Below are 21,604 nucleotides of genomic sequence, written 5' to 3'. Positions count from 1 at the left end.
ACAGAGTGTGAGCAAGGGAGGAGCAGAGAGAGAGGGAAACACAGAATCTGAAGCAGCCTCCAGGCCGGAGCTGTCAGCACAGAGCCCAACATGGGGCTCGAACTCCCGAACCGTGAGATCATGACCTGAGCCGAAGTCGGATGCTTAACCGACTGAGCCACCCAGGCGCCCCTAAAATTGTTAGTCTTAAGTGAATTTTGGTATTTTAATATCATTGAAATAAGTATATATTTAGCACTTACTATATGATCAGTATTATACTAATATTTATACTGTTGTGTTGAATCTGAAAATATTAAGGGAATAGTGTAAAAATATAACAACTGTATATAAGAACTCTGTCTTTGGCCAAATACCTAGGCACAGCACAGGTTCTGACACATAGTAGATACTTAATAATTGCTAGTTAAATGAATTTGTGTGAAAAATGAATTTTTCTGGAGATGTCACATAAGGTGCTTTGGACATCAAAAGATTATGGAGTGAAATACATCAAATCAATTCACTGAATGTTTCTCCATTCTCAGTATAGGGTTAGTTCTGGTTATTTTGAGATATTTTCAGGGTTAGTTTGACTATGGTGAAAATTACATTTGCCATTAACAAAATAATACATATATGGATTAAGATTATAGCAATCACAGGTGTATATATCTCTAACAAAATATTTATGCAAATAACTTTTTATGTAAAAAGACTTTTTAAAGTGTGAAGAGTTATCAAAGTCTATAAAGAACCATGTCTCGCAGAACAGGCTTATACAGTTATAAGAGATATACTTGTCTCAATTTAGAATGTTTCACACAAGTGGAAATCACTTTATAATTATATAATCACATTTTAATAAATTGAATTATTTCAATTATAACCAAAGGAGCTGACTAGTTTAGCATGGGTTTTATACCAGGTTTAATTTATTTTAATGTTTTTTATTTTTGAGAGACAGAGACAGAGAGAGAGAGAGAGGGAGGGTGAGTGGGGGAAGGACAGAGGGGGGAGCCTGACACATCTTGAATCCACAAACGGATCATGACCTGAAGTGAAATCTGATGCTTAACTGACTGAGCCACCCAGGCGCCTCTATCAGATTTTTACTGTATATTTATTGGCTATATTTTTAGGAATATAATTTGAACCACAGTCATATTTTCATCAAAATCTATATGATAAATTTAATAGAGAACCACTGCATTTTGGGTCTTTTGTGTTCTTGTAATTAGAATGAGATTGGAGAAAACAGGAAGAGCTTGAGTTCTATCTACTGCTAGTTATTATATATGATTTTAATCTCTGCCTGATTGTATTTTTCTCCTCTTTTGGGGATATAAAAATAACTTGGTGAAGTATTTTCAAATGCCCTGAAAAATTATATTTTAGTGTGTTGTAAAAGAGGCAAAAAATATATCAATCTTATTAACAATAGGAATTTTAGCACAATGGATAGTTTTTCTAGTATTAGATCAACTCAGTCAAAATTTGAGTCATCTATGATTTTGGTGTGAAATTGTTAATATTGTGATACCTACTTTTTATGATTATTGCACAACTTAAATATGTTGATATATGTATTGTAGAGCATTCAATAACTTGCTTGGGAAATAGAAAACTGCTTAGTAAATGGTAGCTGTTGCTGCTATCTCTAGATGATATGTTTGCTATTTACAGCAAATGAACCCTAATGTGGCCAGTCCACTAGTTTATTCTGAAATTTATGACAGTCATATCAAATGTGGATTACTTATTGATTTCCCAGGTAAGTATATCGTAAAGACAAACACCTACATTTTCTATCATACACTGCTAATCTTTGGAGCCATTTTTCTTTGTGCTTTAATTATCCATGTGTTGACTATTGGGAGCAGTTGGTGATACAGCCGGAATAAACAGCTGCTAATTAAGCATCCTTCTCTATAAATTTTATACCAGAAGGAGGCAATGGAAAGTGAGTGTGCTTTCTACAGGCTTAAGTCTTTTGAAGTTAGTGAATATCTTAAGGTACAGGTTATATACAATTTGAAAGTACCCATTTAGTCTAAAAGGAAAAACCACAGTTTTACACAAATAAGATATAAAAATTGCTATAACATATTAGAATTTTGTTGAAATAGAAGCCTAGAACATAAAGGGTGGTGGTGAGTATTATTTATAAAGTTCTTTTCTGTCTCTCAATTCTTGTTAACAGATCTCACTCAATTCAGGACCCTTCTCAGTTTTTGTCTCTCCCTGCCTTTTATTTTGCTATGAAAAGTTCATGAACAGCTGCTATTATTCCTGCTTTCTGCCACATTCTTTTGATCATGTCCCCTTATTAGAGGTCCACAGATTAAGGGAATCTTGCTGTAATTATGAATGACATTTGGGAATCCTTTAGGTTACTTTACTATAGGAATCAAGGTACCCACCTCAGTGTATTCAATGACAAATTTGGTTAGGACTCTGTTCAATATAAAATTTGAGGTCTTTGAAATCAGAATGCTAGCTTTGGAAACAATATTTAAGAGTTCTTTTGTTTAATAAAATGCATTTTTTGGGGCCACCTGGCTGGCTCAGTTGGAAGAGCATATGACGCTTGATCTTGAAGTGTGGGTTCAGTCCCCATGTTGGGTGTAGAGATTATTAAAAAATAAATAAACTTTAAAAAAAAATTTCCTCCCTCCAACTCCTCCCCTTTTGTAGTTCTTGCCTATTGAGCTCCGCTCTCTGCTCCTAGCAGAAGACACGCATAAGTAGATGGGAAGAGACTATTAATAGATATAGAACTTTCTTTCTTCCACAATCTAGGGGATTTCAGTTGTCCTGGTGGAATTTAAATTTAGTGTTGATCTTTTAAAGTCCTAATAATTTGTACATATATTATGTTTAATTTGGCTTTTTATAAAAGGTGTACAGAAATTGCACTGTAACTAATTAGTATTCTAAAAGAAACACTGTAAACCAAACAAATACAAATAAGTCTAACTCAAAAGGCTTCGTGGTCACACTGATTTACTGCAGAGATTTTACAGATATTTTTTCTCCCTGGGAGAAAAGTACTTTAATCCCAAACCTTAGTCATATTCTTTTTTTTTCAATATATGAAGTTTATTGTCAAATTGGTTTCCAAACAACACCCAGTGCTCATCCCAAAAGGTGCCCTCCTCAATGCCCATCACCCACCCTCCCCTCCCTCCCACCCCCCATCAGCCCTCAGTTTGTTCTCAGTTTTTAAGAGTCTCTTATGCTTTGGCTCTCTCACACTCTAACCTCTACCTTAGTCATATTCTTAATCATGGATAATTTTTCTTTTATGTCTAGTAGTTTTCTTCTAAATCATTCAACTATATTACTTGGAGCCAATGGTTGGGAAACACTTGGGAGGCTCACTTTTTTTTCCTTTTGCTGTAAGAAGACCTATTTACTAATTGTGGCAAATTAAATATAGAGGAAAACTGTCAAAATGAAAGGGTAATACCCATGGATATAGTAACAATGTTTACAATTTCTTTGCTGATTAAATAAAATTTCTTTGCTGATTAAAGAAGTTATATATGCTAATTATAAAAATTTAAATGTTACAAAAATATATGGTAAGTAAAAGTCCTTTGTAATCCCACACTCATAAATGTTCAGTATTAACATTTTTCAAAGTTTTAAAAAATGTTTATTAATTTATTTTTAGTGGGGAGAAGGGCAGAGAGAGAGGGAGGGAGAGAGAAAAATTCCCAAGCGGGCTCTGTGCTGAGTACAGATCCCGATGTGGAGCTTGAACTCACAAACCATGAGATCATGACCTGAGCTGAAATCAAGAGTCCAGTGCTCAACCAACTGAGCCACCAAGGTGTGCCACAAATAGTTTTTAAAAGGTTTTTTAATATGTTAAATGACAAGGAAGACATGACAATCATTGAAATGCATTTGGAGGATTTAAGGAATTGAGGAGTTTTTTCAAAATGGACTGTAAATAAGGAAAATTAATGGAATGAAACCAAGCCAAAGAGTATACATGGGACAATTCTGATTTGGTGATCTCTTGTTAGAGACAGTGAGATAGATTGAGAAGATGACAGAAGACATTTGAATTGAACAAAATCATGGAGAATTGGATAAAGCCCTGAAGGTGTTCTATAAAAAATAATCTAATTGATCTTAATAAATGAAATATAAATGACCCTATTTCTTTAACCTATGGGTCAGAGATTGCTTATAAATTCCTGACGAGTTCTTTGTAGGTTAAATTGAGAGTATTTCTCAACCCTTTGTGCGAGAGCTCTGTGCTGCCCTTTCCCCTTCAGAATCCAAAGAAAGCATGCGTGATTTCTTCAGCGTTCTTCTGAGACCGTGATTACAGTTTATATTTTCTTTTTTTTAATGTTTATTTATTTTGAGAGAGAGAAAGAGAGCGAGCAGGGGAGGGGCAGAGAGAGAGAGAGAGAGAGAGAGAGAATATCCTAAGCAGGCTCCACAGCTGTAAGCGCAGAACGTGACGTGGGACTTGAACCCATGAACTGGGAGATAATGACCTGAGCCAAAACCAAGAATCGGATGCTTAATCAACTGAGCTACCTAGGTGCCCCTAGAGTTTATATTTTCTTTTAAAAAACCCCACAACCTAGACTTAGTGTGCTAGACTTTTTGGATTAGGTAGACAGTATGTTAGAGGAGGAGTAATTTTTGAGGTCTTCTTCTAACACCACTTAAAAAAAATTTTTTTTAAACATTTGTTTGTTTTTTGAGAGACAGAGAGAGAGAGCATAAGCAAGGGAGGGGCGGAGAGAGGGGAGACAGAATCCAAAGCAGGCTGGGGCCTGAACTCAAAATACGTGAGATCATGACCTGAGCCTAAGTCGAACGCCAACCGACTGAGCCACCCAGGTGCCCCCTAACACCACTTTTAATTTCTCTAAAGCTAATCTAAAACCTGACTCAATTGGTAGCTAATGTGAGTTGCTTCCTATTAGTTAGGAATAGTTTTTACTCTGCATGGGATAATGTGTCTCTTTCCTGCTTCTGTAAAACTTCTTGCATCTCTCATGGGATCAAAAGAGGAGAATTTAGCAAAAATTATGCTACTGTTTTCTAAATTCATAGTGCTTAGAGGTAGTGAACTAGATTAGTTAGAAATTTCCATGTTGGGTTTCAAAATAGCTATTATGTTTACAATAAGGTAAGTATTTATGAGATATTTTTATTTATCAGTGCTTAGCCTTTACTGTGGTTATACAGGAATATATATTACCAGAGGTCTTCTGTTTTTTTTTAAAGATTTTATATTTTTAAGTAATCTTTATACACAATGTGGGGCTTGAACCTACAACCCCAAGATCATGCATTGCATGCTCTACTGACTGAGCCAGCCACACACCCCACCAGAGGTCTTCTAATAAGGAAAGAACAAAGGAAATAGAAATGTATTTTATACACAAATATTAATGATTCAGTATATGAACCCAACGAAAATTTGTATCAGTTTTTTTAAAGTTTATTTACTTATTTTGAGAGAGAAAGAGAGAGAGGTATGGAGGGGTAGAGAGAGAGGGAGAGAGAGAATCTCAAGCAGACTTCACATTGTCAGTGCAGAGCCCAATGTGGGGCTCGAACCCATAAATTGCAGGACCATGACCTGAGTGGAAACTGAGTCAGCCAGCCAACTGATTGAGCCACTCAGATGCCATGTATCAGTTAATGCTCCTTAATGTTTATCCCTTTATTTTCCCTTTTCTCTCAGCCCAAAATCTTGAGAATTTGACAGTATTATTAGTATTTTTTAAAATTTTTACTGTTTATTTATACTTGAGAGAGAGAGAGCTAGAAAGCATGAGTGGGGGAGGGGCAGAGAAAGGGACACAGAATCTGAAGCAGGCTCCAGGCTCCAAGCTGTCAGCACAGAGCCTGACATGGGGCTTGAACTCACGACCTTAGTTGAAGTCGGATGCTTAACTGAGCTGCCCAGGTGCCCCAGCAGTATTATTTATGGTCAGGCAATGTGATCTAAAGAACGATCACAGAGCTAGCAGTAGAAAATCTGTTACTAATCAATTGTGTGACTTTGTGTCATTCACCTAACAATGTGCTTGCAATGTCCTTATCTGAAAAATGGGTACAGTATTATCTGTGTTACAAGCTTGTAATGAAGATGACATAAGTGACAGAATAGGACTTTGAAAAGTTAAACGTATTATATAATCATAGACTATCATAAAATTATTAACTATAAAGTTGATCATATATAAGACCTATTTTAATGGTAACTGGAATGTATTAGCACCATCTTGTGGAAATAGAATGAATTGTATAACAGCAATTTTAACAAGATAATTTACTAAACACTGTAAGAATCTTTACTAAACAGCTGTAAGAATCTTCATAGATCATCTGGTTCAGTAATTTAGGAACTATATTCTGTGGTGCTCTCTGGTTCTACCAGAACAACTTCAGAATCTCCTTTAAAAGGAAAAGGAGACTTAGCTGCAATTCTCTAAGATACTCATCTTGTTTTAGAGAAGTTAGACATTAATCATTTTTTAAAGTAGTATATCCTTGTAAGATTTTGTTTGAAAAAAATGATTAGCTTGCTTACAGTTTGAAAATGACTGGAATTGATCAATTTCATCTTGTGTAGATATGAAAATGTACATTTAGAGAGATTTATACAGGGACATCTAGCTGGGACACAAGATCTCCAGTCTTTTTTTTTTTTTAACGTTTATTTATTTTTGAGACAGAGAGAGACAGAGCATGAATGGGGGAGGGTCAGAGAGAGAGGGAGACACAGAATCCGAAGCAGGCTTCAGGCTCTGAGCTGTCAGCACAGAGTCTGACACGGGGCTCGAACTCACAGACCGTTGGATCATGACCTGAGCCAACGTCGGACACTTAACCGACTGAGCCACCCAGGTGCCCCAAGATCTCCAGTCTTTTAGGAATAGTTTTTCTCCAAAGGTCAGTAATGATGTTCCATCTTTGATTCCTGATTTTGACTGATATGAGTCTTTCCTTTTTTTTGGTCAGTCTAGCTAAATGTCAATTTGTTGGATCTTTTCAAAGCATCAGCTTTTGGTTCTATTGTTTTTTTCCTATTGTATTTCAGTTATTTAACTTAATTTCCCCTGTAATCTTTATGGCTTTTCCTCTCTGTGCTTGATTTAGTTTGCTCTTTCTTTTCCATTCTCCTAATATGGAAAGTTGAGATCTTACTTCTCTTTTAGTATTATTATAGGTATAAAATTTCCCCTAACCATTGCTTTCCATCCTATAAGTTTTGGTATGTTGTTTTCCTTTTCACTCAGCTCAAGGTATTTTCTAATTTCTCTTGTGACTCATTGATTATTTAGGAGTGTGTTGTTTAATTTCCACATATCTACTTGATTTCTAATTTAATTTCACTTAGGTGGAGAACATACTTCCTATGACTTCAATTCTGTTAAATCTGAGGCTTTTTAATATATTTTATTCTGGAGAATGTTCTGTGTTCACTTGAGAAGAAGGTGTATCTGTTGCTATTGGGTGGAGTATGGTATAGATGTCTGTTATGTTAGTAGGTAATATAGTGTTGTTCAGGTCTTCTCTATCCTTTTTGATGCTCTGCCTACTTCTGTTATTGAAAGTGGGGTATTGAAATCCTCAACTGTCATTGTTGAATTATGTATCTCTTGATTCAGTTTTGTCAACTTTCATTTTATGTATTTTGGGGACTGTGTTGTTAAGCTTATATATGTTTATAATTGTTCTATTATCCTGATAGATTAGCTTTTTTATCATTATAAAATATCCCTCTATCTCTGGTAATATTTGTTTTTTGTCTTAAAGTCTATTTTGTCTGATATTGGCATAGCCACTCTAGTTAGTGCTCTTATGGTTGTTTACGTGGTATATCTTTTTCCATCCTTTTCTTTCAACCTCTTTGTATCCTTGAATCTAAAGTGTGTTTATTGTCAACAGTATGTAGTTGGATATTTTTTAAAACTTCAGTCTGAAATCCCTGCCATTTGATTTTATTGTTTAATCCATTCATCTTTCTAATGTTGACATTATTGTTGGATTTATAGCTGATATTTTGCTTTTTGTTTTCTACATGCCCATGACTACATATTTCAAATACCCTTTTCCTCCTTTACTACTTTTTTTATCCTAAGTGAATATCTTTTGAAACTTAATGAATTTATTTTTTATTGTGGTAATGAATATATATAACATAAAATCTGCTATTTTAATTATTTTAAATTGCATTAATTACATTCATGGTGTTGTACAGCCATCATTACAATCTATTTCAAAAAATTTTTTCATCACCCCAAACAGAATTCTAACTTTTAAAAAATTTTTTTAATGTTTATTTATTTTTGAGAGAGAGACACAGAGTGTGAGTGGGGGAGGGGCAGAGAGAGAGGGAGACACAGAATTCGAAGCAGACTCCAGGCTCTGAGCTGTCAGCACAGAGCCCGATGCAGGGCTCGAACCCACAAGCCGTGAGATCATGACTTGAGCTGAAGTCAGACGCTTAACTGATTGAGGCACACAGGCGCTCCAGAAACTCTAACTTTTAAAAAAAAATTTTTTTAACGTTTTTAATTATTTTTGAGACAGAGAGAGACAGAGCATGAACGGGGGAGGACCAGAGAGAGAGGGAGACACAGAATCAGAAACAGGCTCCAGGCTCTGAGCTGTCAGCACAGAGCCCGACGCGGGGCTCGAACTCATGGACCGCGAGATCATGACCTGAGCCGAAGTCCGACGCTTAACCGACTGAGCCACCCAGGCGCCCCCAGAAACTCTAACTTTTTAACGTTAACTCCACCTTCCTCCTTCCCCAGTCCCTAGTAATCTTTAATCTACTTTATGTCTTTGTGAATTTGCCTATCTTAGGTATTCCATGTAAGTGGAATCATATTTGTCTTTTTGTGTCTGGCTTATTTCACTTAGGAGAATATTTTTCTTTTTTTTTAATGTTTATTTATTTTTGAAGGGGGGAGGAGCAGTGAGAGAAAGGGAGAGAGGACCTGAAGCAGGCTTTGCGGTGACAGCAGAGAGCCCAATGCGGGGCTTGAACTCACAAACTGTGAGATCATGACCTGCGCGGAAATCAAGAGTCAGATGCTTAACCGACTGAGTCGCCCAGGTGCCCCCTAGGAGAATATTTTCAAGATTTATCCGGGATGTATGAGAATTTCATCCCCCTCCCTTTTACCAATAATTTATTGTGGTAAAATATGCATAACATAACGTTTACTGCCGTTTTAATCATCTTTAAGTGTACAATTCAGTGGCATTAAGTACACTCACAGTGTTGTGTAACCATTACCACTGTCTACTTCTGGAATGTTTTCATCATCCTAAACAAATTCTGTACCCATTAAACAGTAACTCCCCTTTCCGCTCACCCCTAATAACCCGTTTTCTACTTTCTATCTCTATGACTTGGCATATTCTAGGGTCCTCATGAATACAGTCATACATTATTTGCCCTTTTGTGTTTGGCTTAGTAGCATAATGTTTTCAGTGTTCATCCATGTAGTAGCATGTATCAGTATTTCATTCTTTTTATGGGTGAATAATATTCAGTTTTATGGATTTACCATGTTTTGTTTATCCATTCACCAGGTGATGGAAATTTGGGTTATTTCCATCTTTTTTGTTATTGTGAATAATAATACTGTAAACATTGGTATATATGTATCTGCTCAAGTCCCTGCTTTCACTTCTTTTGTGTATATACCTAGGAGTGGAATTGCTGGGTCTTGTAAATGGATATCTTAGAGTATACCATTTTAAATTGTTAAATAGGGGCGCCTGGGTGGCTCAGTCGGTGAAGCCTCCGACTTCAGCTCAGGTCACGATCTCACCTTCCATGAGTTTGAGCCCCGCGTCGGGCTCTGGGCTGATGGCTCAGAGCCTGGAGCCTGCTTCTGGTTCTGTGTCTCCCTCTCTCTGCCCCTCCCCCGTTCATGCTCTGTCTCTCTCTGTCTCAAAAATAAATAAACGTTAAAAAAAATAAATTGTTAAATAATTTTTAAAATTATATATTCTTCATTTTCTTTATGGTTGTTCTTGGGCTTACAATTATACATCTTAATTTATTAGAAGCTACTTCAGATTTATATTAACTTTCAGTAAATTACAGAAGTTTTACTTCTATATTGACTTGATTCCCTTTTCTCTTTTTTTGCTATGCTCATTGTACATGTGCCTACATATATTTAAACACTCAACAATACATGGTTATAATTATTGCTTCATATAATTAGCCTTCTCATCAGTTTTGGTTTTCTTCATTTATTCCTGTAGATTTAAGTTAACATTTGGTCTTATTTCCTTACCCTACTTATATCTTTATTTCCACTCATTTCTTTGTGTTGTCATAGTAAAAATATATTAAATACGTAATGCCCCAACAATAAAATTTTATAGATATTTATGTAGCTGCTTTCTAAATAAGAGAAGAAATAAGAAATATGTAGTCATATTGTCTTTTATAATTATTCAAATAATTGCTAACACTTTTCTTCATATGAATTCACATTATTTTCTGGGGTCATTTGCTTTCAGCCTGAAGAATGTCCTTTTGTATTTCTTGTAAGGCAGATCAGCTAGCAAGAAATTCTTTCAGTTTTTGTTTATCTGGGAATGTATTTAGTCTTCTTTTGAAAAATAGTGTCTCTAGATATAGGATTCTTAGTTGACAGTTTTTTCTCTTTAAGCACTTTGAATGCGTCATCCCTGCTTTCTGGCACTGATAATTTGTGATAAGGAGCCAGCTTTTAATCTTATTATTTCCTTTTAAATGATGAGTCATTTTTCTCTAACTGCTTTCAAGATTTTCTCTTTATCTTTACTTTCAGTAACTGGACCATGATGTGTCTGGGCATGGATTTGTTTATGTGTGATCCTCCTTGGAGTCCATTAAACTTCTTGGATGTGTAGATTATTGTTTTCCATCAAATTTGGGAAGTTTTCAACCATTATTTCCTTGAATATATTTTCTATTCCTTTCTCTTGCTTTTCTCCTTCTAGTACTCTCATGCATATGTTATACTGAATGATGTCTGACATGTCTTTGAAGCTCTATTCTTTTTTTCCACTCTTTTTCCCTGTTTGTTCTTCAGATTTGTATAATCACTATCAATCTATCTTCAAGTTTATATATTCTTTTTTTTTGCCTGCTCAAATCTATTTTTGAGCCTCTCTAGTGCATTTTCCATTTCGGTTATTTTACTTTTCAACTTCAGAATTTCTACTCAGTTCTTTTATAATTCCTGTCATTTAATTGTTATACTCTTATTTTTAATTTTTTTAAATGTTTACTTATTTTGAGAGAACTTGAGTAGGGGAGGGGCAGAGAGAGAGAGGGAGACACAGAATCTGAAGTAGGCTTCAGGCTCTGAACTGTCAGCACAGAGCCCAATGTGGGGCTCAAACCCATGAACCGTGAGATTATGACCTGAGCCAAAGTCGGAGGCTTCACCGACTGGGCCACCCAGGCGCCCCTTAATTGTTGTACTCTTATTCTCTGTTTGCATCATTGTTATCATGCCTTCCTTTAATATTTTAAATATGGTTTCCTATAGTTCTTTAAAGAACTATATGTTTATAATGGTGGCTTTGAAGTATTGAAGTGCAATATCTGGGACCTCTCAAAGGCAGTTTCTGTTGCCTTCTCTTTATCCTCTGTATAAGTCACACTTTACTGTTTTATTGCATGTATTGTAATATTTTGTTGAAAACTAGATATTTTGGATAATATCTGGCAGCAAGTCTGCATACCAATTTCTCCCCTTTCTGGAACTTACTGTTCTTTTTATTGTTCGTTTATTCATTTGGTCATTTGACTGGACTAATTCTGTTTATTTTTCTCACAGTGTGTGACCTATAATGTTCCCGCTCAGAGTTTTTCCCTTTGTTTTTGTCTTTCTGTGGTTTTCTAGGCTTCACCTCTGCAGCCACATAAGCCACTTGTTGGTCAAAGGTTGTATGTAAGGTCCCTTAGCCAGTTAGATATTCACTCTTTCCTGTTGGATGTGTATTTGACTTAGAGGTTGTTTTCATAGTTCAGTGAGTTTATTATTTTGCTCTCCATTCAGCCAGGGGCTAATAGCTAGTAGGTTATTTTTCTGATCATGCTTGAGAGGGCAGTCTTGGGCATGTGCACAACCTCCCAGACCCTCAAATATGAGTGCAATATGATTTTTGAATAAAGACGTGTTTTAGAGAAGTTTTAGGTTTGCAGCACATTTGAGAGGTAGGTACAGAGATTTTCCACATGCCCCCTGATCCTGCACATTCGTAGCCTAACCCTAATCAACATCACTCACCAGAATGGTACATTTTTTACTAAGAATGAGCCTACATTGACACATTGTAATCCCCCAACTCTATAGTTTACCTCAGGGTTCACTCTTGTTGTATATTCTACAGGTTTGGACAAATGTATAATGACATATATCCACCATTACAACATTTTAGTATCATACAGAATAGTTTCACTTCCCTAAAAATCCTCTGTGCTCTGCCTGTCCATCCCTCCCTTTTCCCTAAACTCTATCAACTACTGATCTTTTTGGTCCCGATAATTTTGCCTTTTCTGGAATGTTGGAATCATATAGTATATCATTTTCAGATTGGCTTTTTGTTTTCACTTTGTAATAATGTTTTGTGTTTCCTCCATGTGTTTTCTTGTCTCAATAGCTCATTTATTTTTAGTGCTATATAATATTCCATTGTCTGCATGTTCCACAGTTTATTTGTCCATTTCCCTACTGAAGGACATTGTGGTTGCTTCCAAATTTTGTCAATTATGAATAAAGCTGCTATAAACGTCCACGTGCAGACTTTTGTATGATCATATGTTTTCCGTTCTTTTGGGCAAATACCAAGGACCGTGATTGCTGGGTTATGGTAAGAATATATTTTGTTTTGCAAGGAACCACCCAACTCTCTTACAGTGGCTGTATAATTTTGTATTCCCACCAGCAATGTATGAGAGCTTTATTACTCCACATTCTCACCAGTATTAGGTGCTTGTCAGTGTTTTAGACTTTGGCTATTCTGATAGGTGTGTACTGGCATTTATTTTATTATTGTTTTAATTTACATTTTCCTCATGACATATGATGTGGAACATCTTTTAATAGTCTTATTTGCTGTCTGTATATCTTTTTTGGTGAGGTATTTGTTAGGAACTTTGGACCATGTTTTAATTGAGTTGTTTATTTTTTTTTACTGTTGAGTTTTAAAAGGTTTTTTTTGGTATATTTTAGATATCAGTCCTTTATTATATGTGTCTTTTGCAAATATTTTCTCTGAATCTGCGGCTTATCTTCCAATTCTCTTGATACTGTCTTTCACAAAGCAGTTTTATTTTTACTTTTTACTTTTTTACAGATTTTATTTTTAAGTAATCTCTATACCCAACATGGAGCTTGAACTTACAACCCCAAGGTAAAGAGTTGTATGCCCTACCAACTGAGCCAGTCAGGGACCCCAGGAAGTTTTTAATTTTAATGAAACCTAGCTTATCAGTCATTTATTTCATGGATTGTTTCCTTGGTATTGTATCTAAAAAGGTATCACAATACTCAAGATCATCATCTAGGTTTTATCCTATATTCTAGAAGTTTTATAGTTTTGCACTTTTCATTTAGATCTATGATCCTTTTTGAGTTAATTTTTGTGAAAGATGTAAGTTCTGTGTCTGGATTCTTTTTTTGTGGGGGGAGCATGTTGATGTTCAGTTGTTCCATCATTTGTTTGAAGAGACTATCTTTATCTTTGATCCATTGTATTGCCTTTGCTCCTTTGCCAAAGATCAGTTTAAGGTATTTATGGGGGCTCTCTATTCTGTTCTACTAATCCATTTGTATTTTCTTTAGCCAATTCCTTGATTACCATAATAATGCACTATCTTGATTGCTGTAACTTTATAATAAACCTTAAAGTTGTGTAGCTGCAGTCCTGTCCTGCAATATTGTATTGTCTATTCTCATCTTTTGCCACTTCATATAGACTTAGAATGTTGAACCAGCCTTGCATACCCGAGATAAATTTCACTTTGTTGTTGTGTATAATTTTTTAAAATTATTTTTTGGATTTGATTTGCCAATATTTTATTGAGTATTTTTACATCTGTGTTCATGACATGTATTGGGTCATAGTTTTCCTGTAATGTCTGACTGGGGTAATGCTGGCTTCATAGAATGAGTTAGGTCGTATTCCATCTGCTTCTGTCATAAAGAGATTGTAGACAATTGGTATAATTTCTTCCTTAAATGTTTAGTAGAATTTACCAGTGAGCACATCTGAGCTTGGTGCTTTCTGTTTTGGGATATTGTTAAGTTTTTATTCAATTTCTTTGGTAGATAACAGCCTATTTAGACTGTTTTTGTGTGAGTTTTGGCTGCTTGTATCTTTTTTTTCAAACATTGTTAAAGTTTATTTTGAGAGAGTGAGAAAGTACAAGTGGGGGAGGGGCAGAGAGAGAGGGAGAGAGAGAGAATTCGAAGCAGGCTCTGCACTGTCAGCACAGAGCCCGATGTGGGGCTTGAACCCATGAACTGTAAGATCATGACCTGAGCCGAAGTTGGACCTTTAACAGGCTGAGCCACCCACACTCCCCTGCTTATATCTTTCAAGTAATTGGTCCATTTAATCTAGGTTATCAAATTTGTGGGCACAGAGTTATTTAGTTATTTATAGTATTCCTTTATTACCCTTAAAATTTTCATGGTATCTGTAGTGATGTCCCCTTTTTCTTGGTTTGGGGTTTTTTTGTTGTTTGTTTTTTACGATTTTTTAAAAGTAATCGCCACACTCAACATCCCACTCACAACCTGATGATCAAGAGTCACAAGCTCTACCAACTGAGCCAGCCAGGCGCCCCTCATTTATGACAGTAATAGTTTGTGTCCTCTCTTTTTTTCTTAGTTAGCCTGGCTAGAGGCTTATCAGTTTTACTGATAATTTCAGATACCAGCTTTTGGTTTCATTGATTTTACTCTATTGATCTCTGTTGATTTCTTGTTTTCAGTTTTATGATTTCTGCTCTAATTCTTTTCAGTTTTTCCCTTCTGCTTTCTTTGGATTTAATTTGCTTGTCTTTTTGTAGTTACTTAAGGTGGAAACTTAGATTATTGATTTTAGATCTTCTTTTCTAATCTATACTTTCAGTGATTTAACTTTTTCTTTAAGCACTGCTTTTGCTGCATCTCACACATTTTGATAAGTAGTGTATTCATTTTCATTTAGTACAAAATATTTTTAAACTTATTTTGAAATTTCTCCTTTGACCCATGTGTTATTTAGAGGGGTATTGTTTAATCTCCACATATTTTGGGATTTTTCAGTTATCTTTCCATTATTTACTTCTAGTTTAATTCCATTGTGGCCTGAGAGCAGACATTATATGATTTCTATACTTATAAATTTGTTAAAGTCTGTTTCATAGCCCACAATGTGGTTTATCTTGGTAAATGTTCCATATGAGTTTGGTAAGAATGTGTATTTTGTTGGATGTAGTAGTCTATAGATGTCAGTTATATCCAATTGATTGATGGTGTTGTTGAGTTCAACTATGTTCTTACTGTTTTTTTTTTTTTTTGCCTGCTCTATTTCTGAGAGAGTGGTGTTGAAATATTCAACAATGATAGTAAATTCATCTATTTTTCTTTGCTGTTCTATCAGTTTTTGCCTCACACAGTTTGATGCTCTGTTAGGCTCATACACATTAAGAATTGTATGTCTTCCTGGAGTTTTGACCCTTTTATCATTATATTATGCCCTTCCTTATCCCTAATACTTTCCCTTATTTTGTTTTGTTTTTAATTTTTTATGTTTTTATTTTATTTTTGAGAGAGAGAGACAGAGCACGAGCGGGGGGAAGTGGAGAGAGAGAGAGGGAGACACAGAATCCAAAGCAGGCTTCAGGCTCCAAGCTGTTGGCACAGAGCCTGATGCAGGACTCGAACTCGCGGACAGTGAGATCATGGCCCAAGCCGAAGTCTGATGCTCAACCAACTGAGCCACCCGGGCGCCCCTCCCTTACTTAGAACTCTGCTCGCTGAAATTAATATACCTACTCCTGCTTTCTTTGGATAATTTTAGCATGGTATATATTTTCTTTATCTGTTTACTTTTAATCTCTATGTGTCTTTATATTTAAAGTGGTTTTCTTATAGACAACACAGAGTTAGGGTATATTTTTTGATCCACTTTGACAGTCTGTCTTTTAATTGGTATATTTAGACCATTGAAATTCAAAGTGATGATGATATTGTTGGATTAATATCTACAATATTCATTACTGTTGTCTATTTCTTGCCTTTGTGCTTTTTTCCTACTGTCATTTGTGGTTTTAGTTGAGTATTTTCTATGATTCCATCTTTCTCTCATTAGCATATAGGTTATACTACTTTTTTAAAAGATTTTAGTTTTAAGTAATCTCTATACCCAGCATGGGCTCAAACTCACAATCTCGAGATCAAGAGAAGCATGCTCCACCAACTGAGCCAGTCAGGCGCCCCACTTCTTTTTTATTTTAACTTTTTTAGTGGCTTCCCCAGAGTTTGCAATATACATTTACAATTAATCCAAGTCCACTTTCAGATAACACTATACCACTTCATGAGTAGTGTCAGTACTTTGTAAGAATTCTTCAGAATTCCCCCTTCCCATCCATTTGTATCATTGCTGTCATTTATTTTACTTTATTCTAAGCATATATATATATATATATATACACACACATATACATATATATAGCCTATAAATAAGCATACATAATTGAATATATTGTTGCTATTATTTCAAATTGTTTTCTGTTAGAAAAATTAAGAAAAATAAAAGTTTTTATTTTACCTTAATTTCTTCCTTCTTTGATGCTCTTCCTTATTTTATACAGATACGAGTTTCTGACCTGTATTATTTCCCTTCTTTCTAAAGAACTTCTGTTAACATTCTTTATAAGGCTAGTCTACCGACAACAAATTCTCGCAGTTTTTGTTTATCTGAGAAAGTCTTTATTTTTCATTTACTTTTGAATGATATTTTCTTAGGGTTCAGAATTCTAGGTTGGTGGTATATTTCTCTCAACACTTTAAATATTTCACTGCATTCTCTTCTTGCTTGCATGGTTTCTGAGAAGTTGGGTGTAATTATTATTTTTGTACTTTTATAGATAAGGTATTTTTTCTTCTAGCTTGTTTAAGGATTTTTTCTTTGTTTTTGATTTTCTGTAATTTGAAAATGATATCCCTAGGTGTAATTTTTTTTTTTTTTGGTGTTTATACTGCTTAGTGTTCTCTGAGATTCCTGGATCTGTGGTTTGATATCAGACATTAATTTAGGGAAATTCTCATTCATTATTGTTTCAAAATATTTCTCCTGTTTCTTTTTCTCTTTTAACTCCTTTTTGTATTCCCATTATACTTACGTTGTAACTTTTGTAGGTGTGCCATAGTTTTTGGATATTCTGTTCTGGTTTTTTTTTCAGTCTTTCTTCCCTTTGCTTTTTTGTTTTCAAGGATACTCATAGATTGTTTCCTCAGCCATGTCCAGTTTATTAAAAAGCCCATCAAAGACATTCTTCATGTCATTTACAGTCATTTCTAGTTCTAGCAATCCTTTTTGGTTCTTTTTTAGAATTTCCATCTCTTTGCTTACATTGCCCATCTGTCTTATTTTAAATTTCTGGACTGTTAATTCTAATATCCTTGCCATATCTGGTTCCAGTGCTTTCTCTGTCTCTTCAAATTGTGTTTCTTTTTGCCTTTTGGTATTCCTTGTGATTTTTTCTTGATAACTTGATATGTTGTACTGGGTAAAAGGAACTGCTGTAAATAGGTCTTTTTTAAATGTTTATTTTTGAGACAAAGAGAGCCAGCATGAGCAGGGGTGGGGCAGAGAGAGAGGGAGACATAGAATCTGAAGCAGGCTCCAGGCCCTGAGCTGTCAGCACAGAGCCCGACTTGGGGCTCAAACTCATCAACTGATGAGATCATGACCTGAGCCGAAGTCAGATGCTCAACCGACTGAGCCACCCAGGCACCCCTGTAAATAGGTCTCTACTAACATGGTGGTTAGGTGTTGGGGAGGGTAAGAGTTCTATAGTCCTGTGTTTAGTTCTTAGTCTTTTGGTGAGTGTATGCCTCTGAACTGTGAACTTCACAAATATTTACCAGTTTTTTTTTTTCACTCCTAGGTAGTATAGCCTGGCTAGAGTAGTCTAGAGTTGAGTGTTTCTCTTCCCCAGGTCAGTTAGTCTCTGATAATACCCCAGGAAGTTAGACACTAGTTAGTTTCCCTTGAAGGCAGGCCTTGTTAAGAACAGATTGGTTCCTTATCATCAATTCCTGACAGAGCCCAAGAGGATTTTCTTTGATATTTACTATGGGAATCTTGAGCTCCTGGAGGTAAATCTGACAATATTGTCTGTATCCCCCTAAGACTATGTTTTCCTGGAGTTTTAAGTTCTCAGACTTGTTCACAATGAACCTCCAGCAATCTGTCAATTATAGTTCACAGTTTCCTGCCTCAGCACTGGTTCCCTTGGCAGTTTCCACTGGTGAGTCCTTCCTGTGGTAAGCCACAGTTCCTTGTATTTGCCTGTCCATCTCTCCAATGTGGGGGCCAGTGGTTTGCCCTTTGTCCTCCCCTCTCTTAAGGATCCAAGAAGAGTTGTTGTTTTTTACTTGTTAGGATGAAGTAGTGACTTCCAAGTTCCTTACATGTGGAACTGAAAACTGGAAGTGTGATTTGATTTTTAAGTTTAGCTTCCTTACCATTACTTTGAATCAGAGTAGTTAAATTTTCTGCATTTGGTAAGAGGTTCTACTTAAGTCACTTGAGCCACTCAGGCCCAGGGTTGTTTTGTTTTTTTAAGTAGGCTCCACTCCCAGCGTGGGGCCCAACTGTAAGGCTTGTACGTAAGCATGATCCTGAGATCAAGACCTGAGCTGAGATCAAGAGGATGCTGAACCGACTGAGCCACTCAGGCGTCCCAGGCTTAGGGCTTTTTGCTGATGTATATGTGTGTGCCTTGAGGAATGCTTTCTAGTCTGCCCCACATATCCTTCTGGTTGCTCCTGAGGGGGTGCAGCTAGAGCATATGCATAGCCTTCTGTATCCCCAGGGATGAGTGTGACCTCCCACATTATTCTTCTTGGCTATCCCTTTCCCTGGTTCTCTCTGTTAAAAATCTTTCTGGTCTGCTATTTCACTTGTTGCTACTATTACCACAGAGCTACCAACCCCCTCTTAAATTGCTCACTACCAAAATTTCCCTTGTTTTTGACAGTGTCCTCAGGCAGGAACTTTTTGCTTCATTCCAAATAAGTCAGTCCTCTCAAGCATAGATGCTGAACTCTTTTTTCTTTATTGCCTGTTTCTTCCCCTGGGCAGAACCTGTGTGCCACACCACTGGAGTTGGTAATGGGAGCATGGCTTGCTTCTTTTGGTAGCATCCACAGAGTGGATATTGGGGAGATTGGTAACCGCTGATCTTCTTAGCATGCCCTCCTGGCATAGAATCTCTGCTTAATGAGTCTGGTTGAAGGTGATCAGGGTATCAGTATTCTTGACCTGTCACATCTAGGGTAAGAGTCCTTACCCTGAGAGTGAAAACTGGGTGGGTAAGGGAAGATCCTGTCCTCTAATTGTGCCTGACCAGAATAGCACTTCCACAGCACAGGCCTGGAGAGGATAAGACAGGCTAGCAGTCTGCCCCTCCTAGGTGAAACCATAGCCTAGGAGTCTAGGAGCTGGAAGGAAAGGGAATTACTACCTTCTTGACAGCACCCATCTGGAGTAGTTTTCATCACAGGGAGCTGGTGTGGATAGAAGCAGATTGTGACTCAAATGACACAGACTCTCACTGTTCTTACTGAGATTTAGTTGTTGTTGTTTTAAAGAAATGTTTTTCCATTTTCCATATGCCCTTAGGAAAATTCCCAGAGACTTTAACTGGTTGTTTTTTTAATTGATTTTTCCAGGCAAATTGTTGTTTCACTGGGGAGAGGGTCCAAGAGCTCCTTATACCACCATTGCAGAAGTTTTGTCCTCATTGGTTATTTTAAAAACTGGAAGTAGGTTTAATATACCAAAGGAGACCATTCTATGAGATAGAGCTTAGAATAACTAGGCTCATGTTGTATTCTTGTTAGTGATCTGAAAACTCAGTTGGGTAATTTTGAGTCTTTTAGAGTTTTTTAAAGGGAGTATTTCAAAGTAATGTCTTCAATTTAGTTCAGCTCACCAAAATTTTACTGACATCCTTCCTTGGAATACCAATTTTATGGTGAATAATCTTTGTTTTGCTTTTTAAGTTTTAAGTTTTAAAACCCTGAGGCTCATATTAATGTATTATTTGTGATTATTGGAATGTCCCATAGATAATATGGTTTGCTAATTAAAGCATAGACTGGAAATCAAATTTCACTACTCCCCAACCCTTCACTCTCATTTTCAGTACCAATCTAGGAAATATTAGAAATAACTGCTAAATTGGTCCATTCAGCTGCAAAATGGAACTAATAGTGCCTCACAAGGGTGTTGTGAAGCTTAATAAATATTGCTAAAGCATTTGTTTCTGTGAAAACTCCTGTATTTGTTTTATTTTAAAAATGTATTCCTATTTCTTAGACTTTAAAATGTGCTCATTGAATAAGAGCTTATGTACACAAGTGAACTAGTTTAATGCAGCAAAATACTATATATGTAAGACATCTATATAGGAACAATATGGAAAAGAACAATAATATGGTATTGATTTATTGGCTATACATCCTGAGGAAATTGTGGTTTTTTTACAGCTTGAAAGAATTGCTTTATATAATTGATATTCCTATATTAATTGGCTAATAATATATTGTAGTGCAAAATAGAAAAGTTGGAATAAAGTCTAATTATACCATGTCTTCTTACTGATACATAATCTTAAAAATATAATTTGAAATGAACATGTATTTTTTTTCCTTTTTTTAATGATAGCCAAAGCTATGATATTGGGAAGATGGATAAGAATACTATTGGGCCAGAAATGCTGGTAAGGATCATGTTAAATATTGCAGAAGTAGGTTGAAGAAATACATTTTATGTTATTGTTACTAAATTATAATAGTCTATCACCCCTTTTTGAGTAGATTATCCTTTGGGCACATCATTAATATCTTAGTACATTAGTTTCTATAAAATTACATACTAATAGAATCTTACCTGTATGGTAGATTCTTATACCCATGAGTTAATATATGTAAACACTTGGAACAGTGTTTAGCTATGTAAATTTTAGATTTTATTATTGCATGTTACAAATATAGATTTTCCCCTAACTACCCACATAGAATGTGCTTGGTATTTTAATATTTAATCAAGTAAAATATGATTAGGTAAGTAAATCTGATGTAAAAGTAATTTAAAATATATACCATAGCAAAATGGAATTTTGTTTGAATATTCATCTTTCCTTCTTATCATTACGGTATATCAATCAAAATATAACTGAATACCTATGTATATCTAGCAATGCGATAGTTGGGGACTAAAAGAGAAGTGTGAAACATGACTTCTACCCTTAAAAAGCTTCTGTTTGAAGGGTACAACTAATAGAAATGAATATAATGGAATATTATTCAGCCTCAAAAAG

General features: G+C 35.7%; 1 protein-coding gene across 2 annotated transcripts in view; it reads left to right on the top strand.

Moving 5' to 3' along the window:
* The window catches only part of TEX11 (testis expressed 11), a 231,442-nt gene that overhangs the window by 42,590 nt on the left and 167,248 nt on the right, over positions 1 to 21,604 (top strand). For both annotated transcript variants that reach the window (XM_015080587.3, XM_027053614.2), the window contains exon 10: positions 20,950 to 21,004. In XM_015080587.3, coding sequence (XP_014936073.2) covers positions 20,950 to 21,004 — 55 coding nt within the window. The remainder of the gene's footprint in view (positions 1 to 20,949; positions 21,005 to 21,604) is intronic.

This window comes from Acinonyx jubatus, chromosome X (assembly GCF_027475565.1).
Source record: "Acinonyx jubatus isolate Ajub_Pintada_27869175 chromosome X, VMU_Ajub_asm_v1.0, whole genome shotgun sequence".
NCBI lineage: Eukaryota > Metazoa > Chordata > Mammalia > Carnivora > Felidae > Acinonyx > Acinonyx jubatus.
The sequence above is the reverse complement of the archived record's forward strand: the minus strand, read 5'-3'. Positions and strand labels throughout refer to the sequence as shown.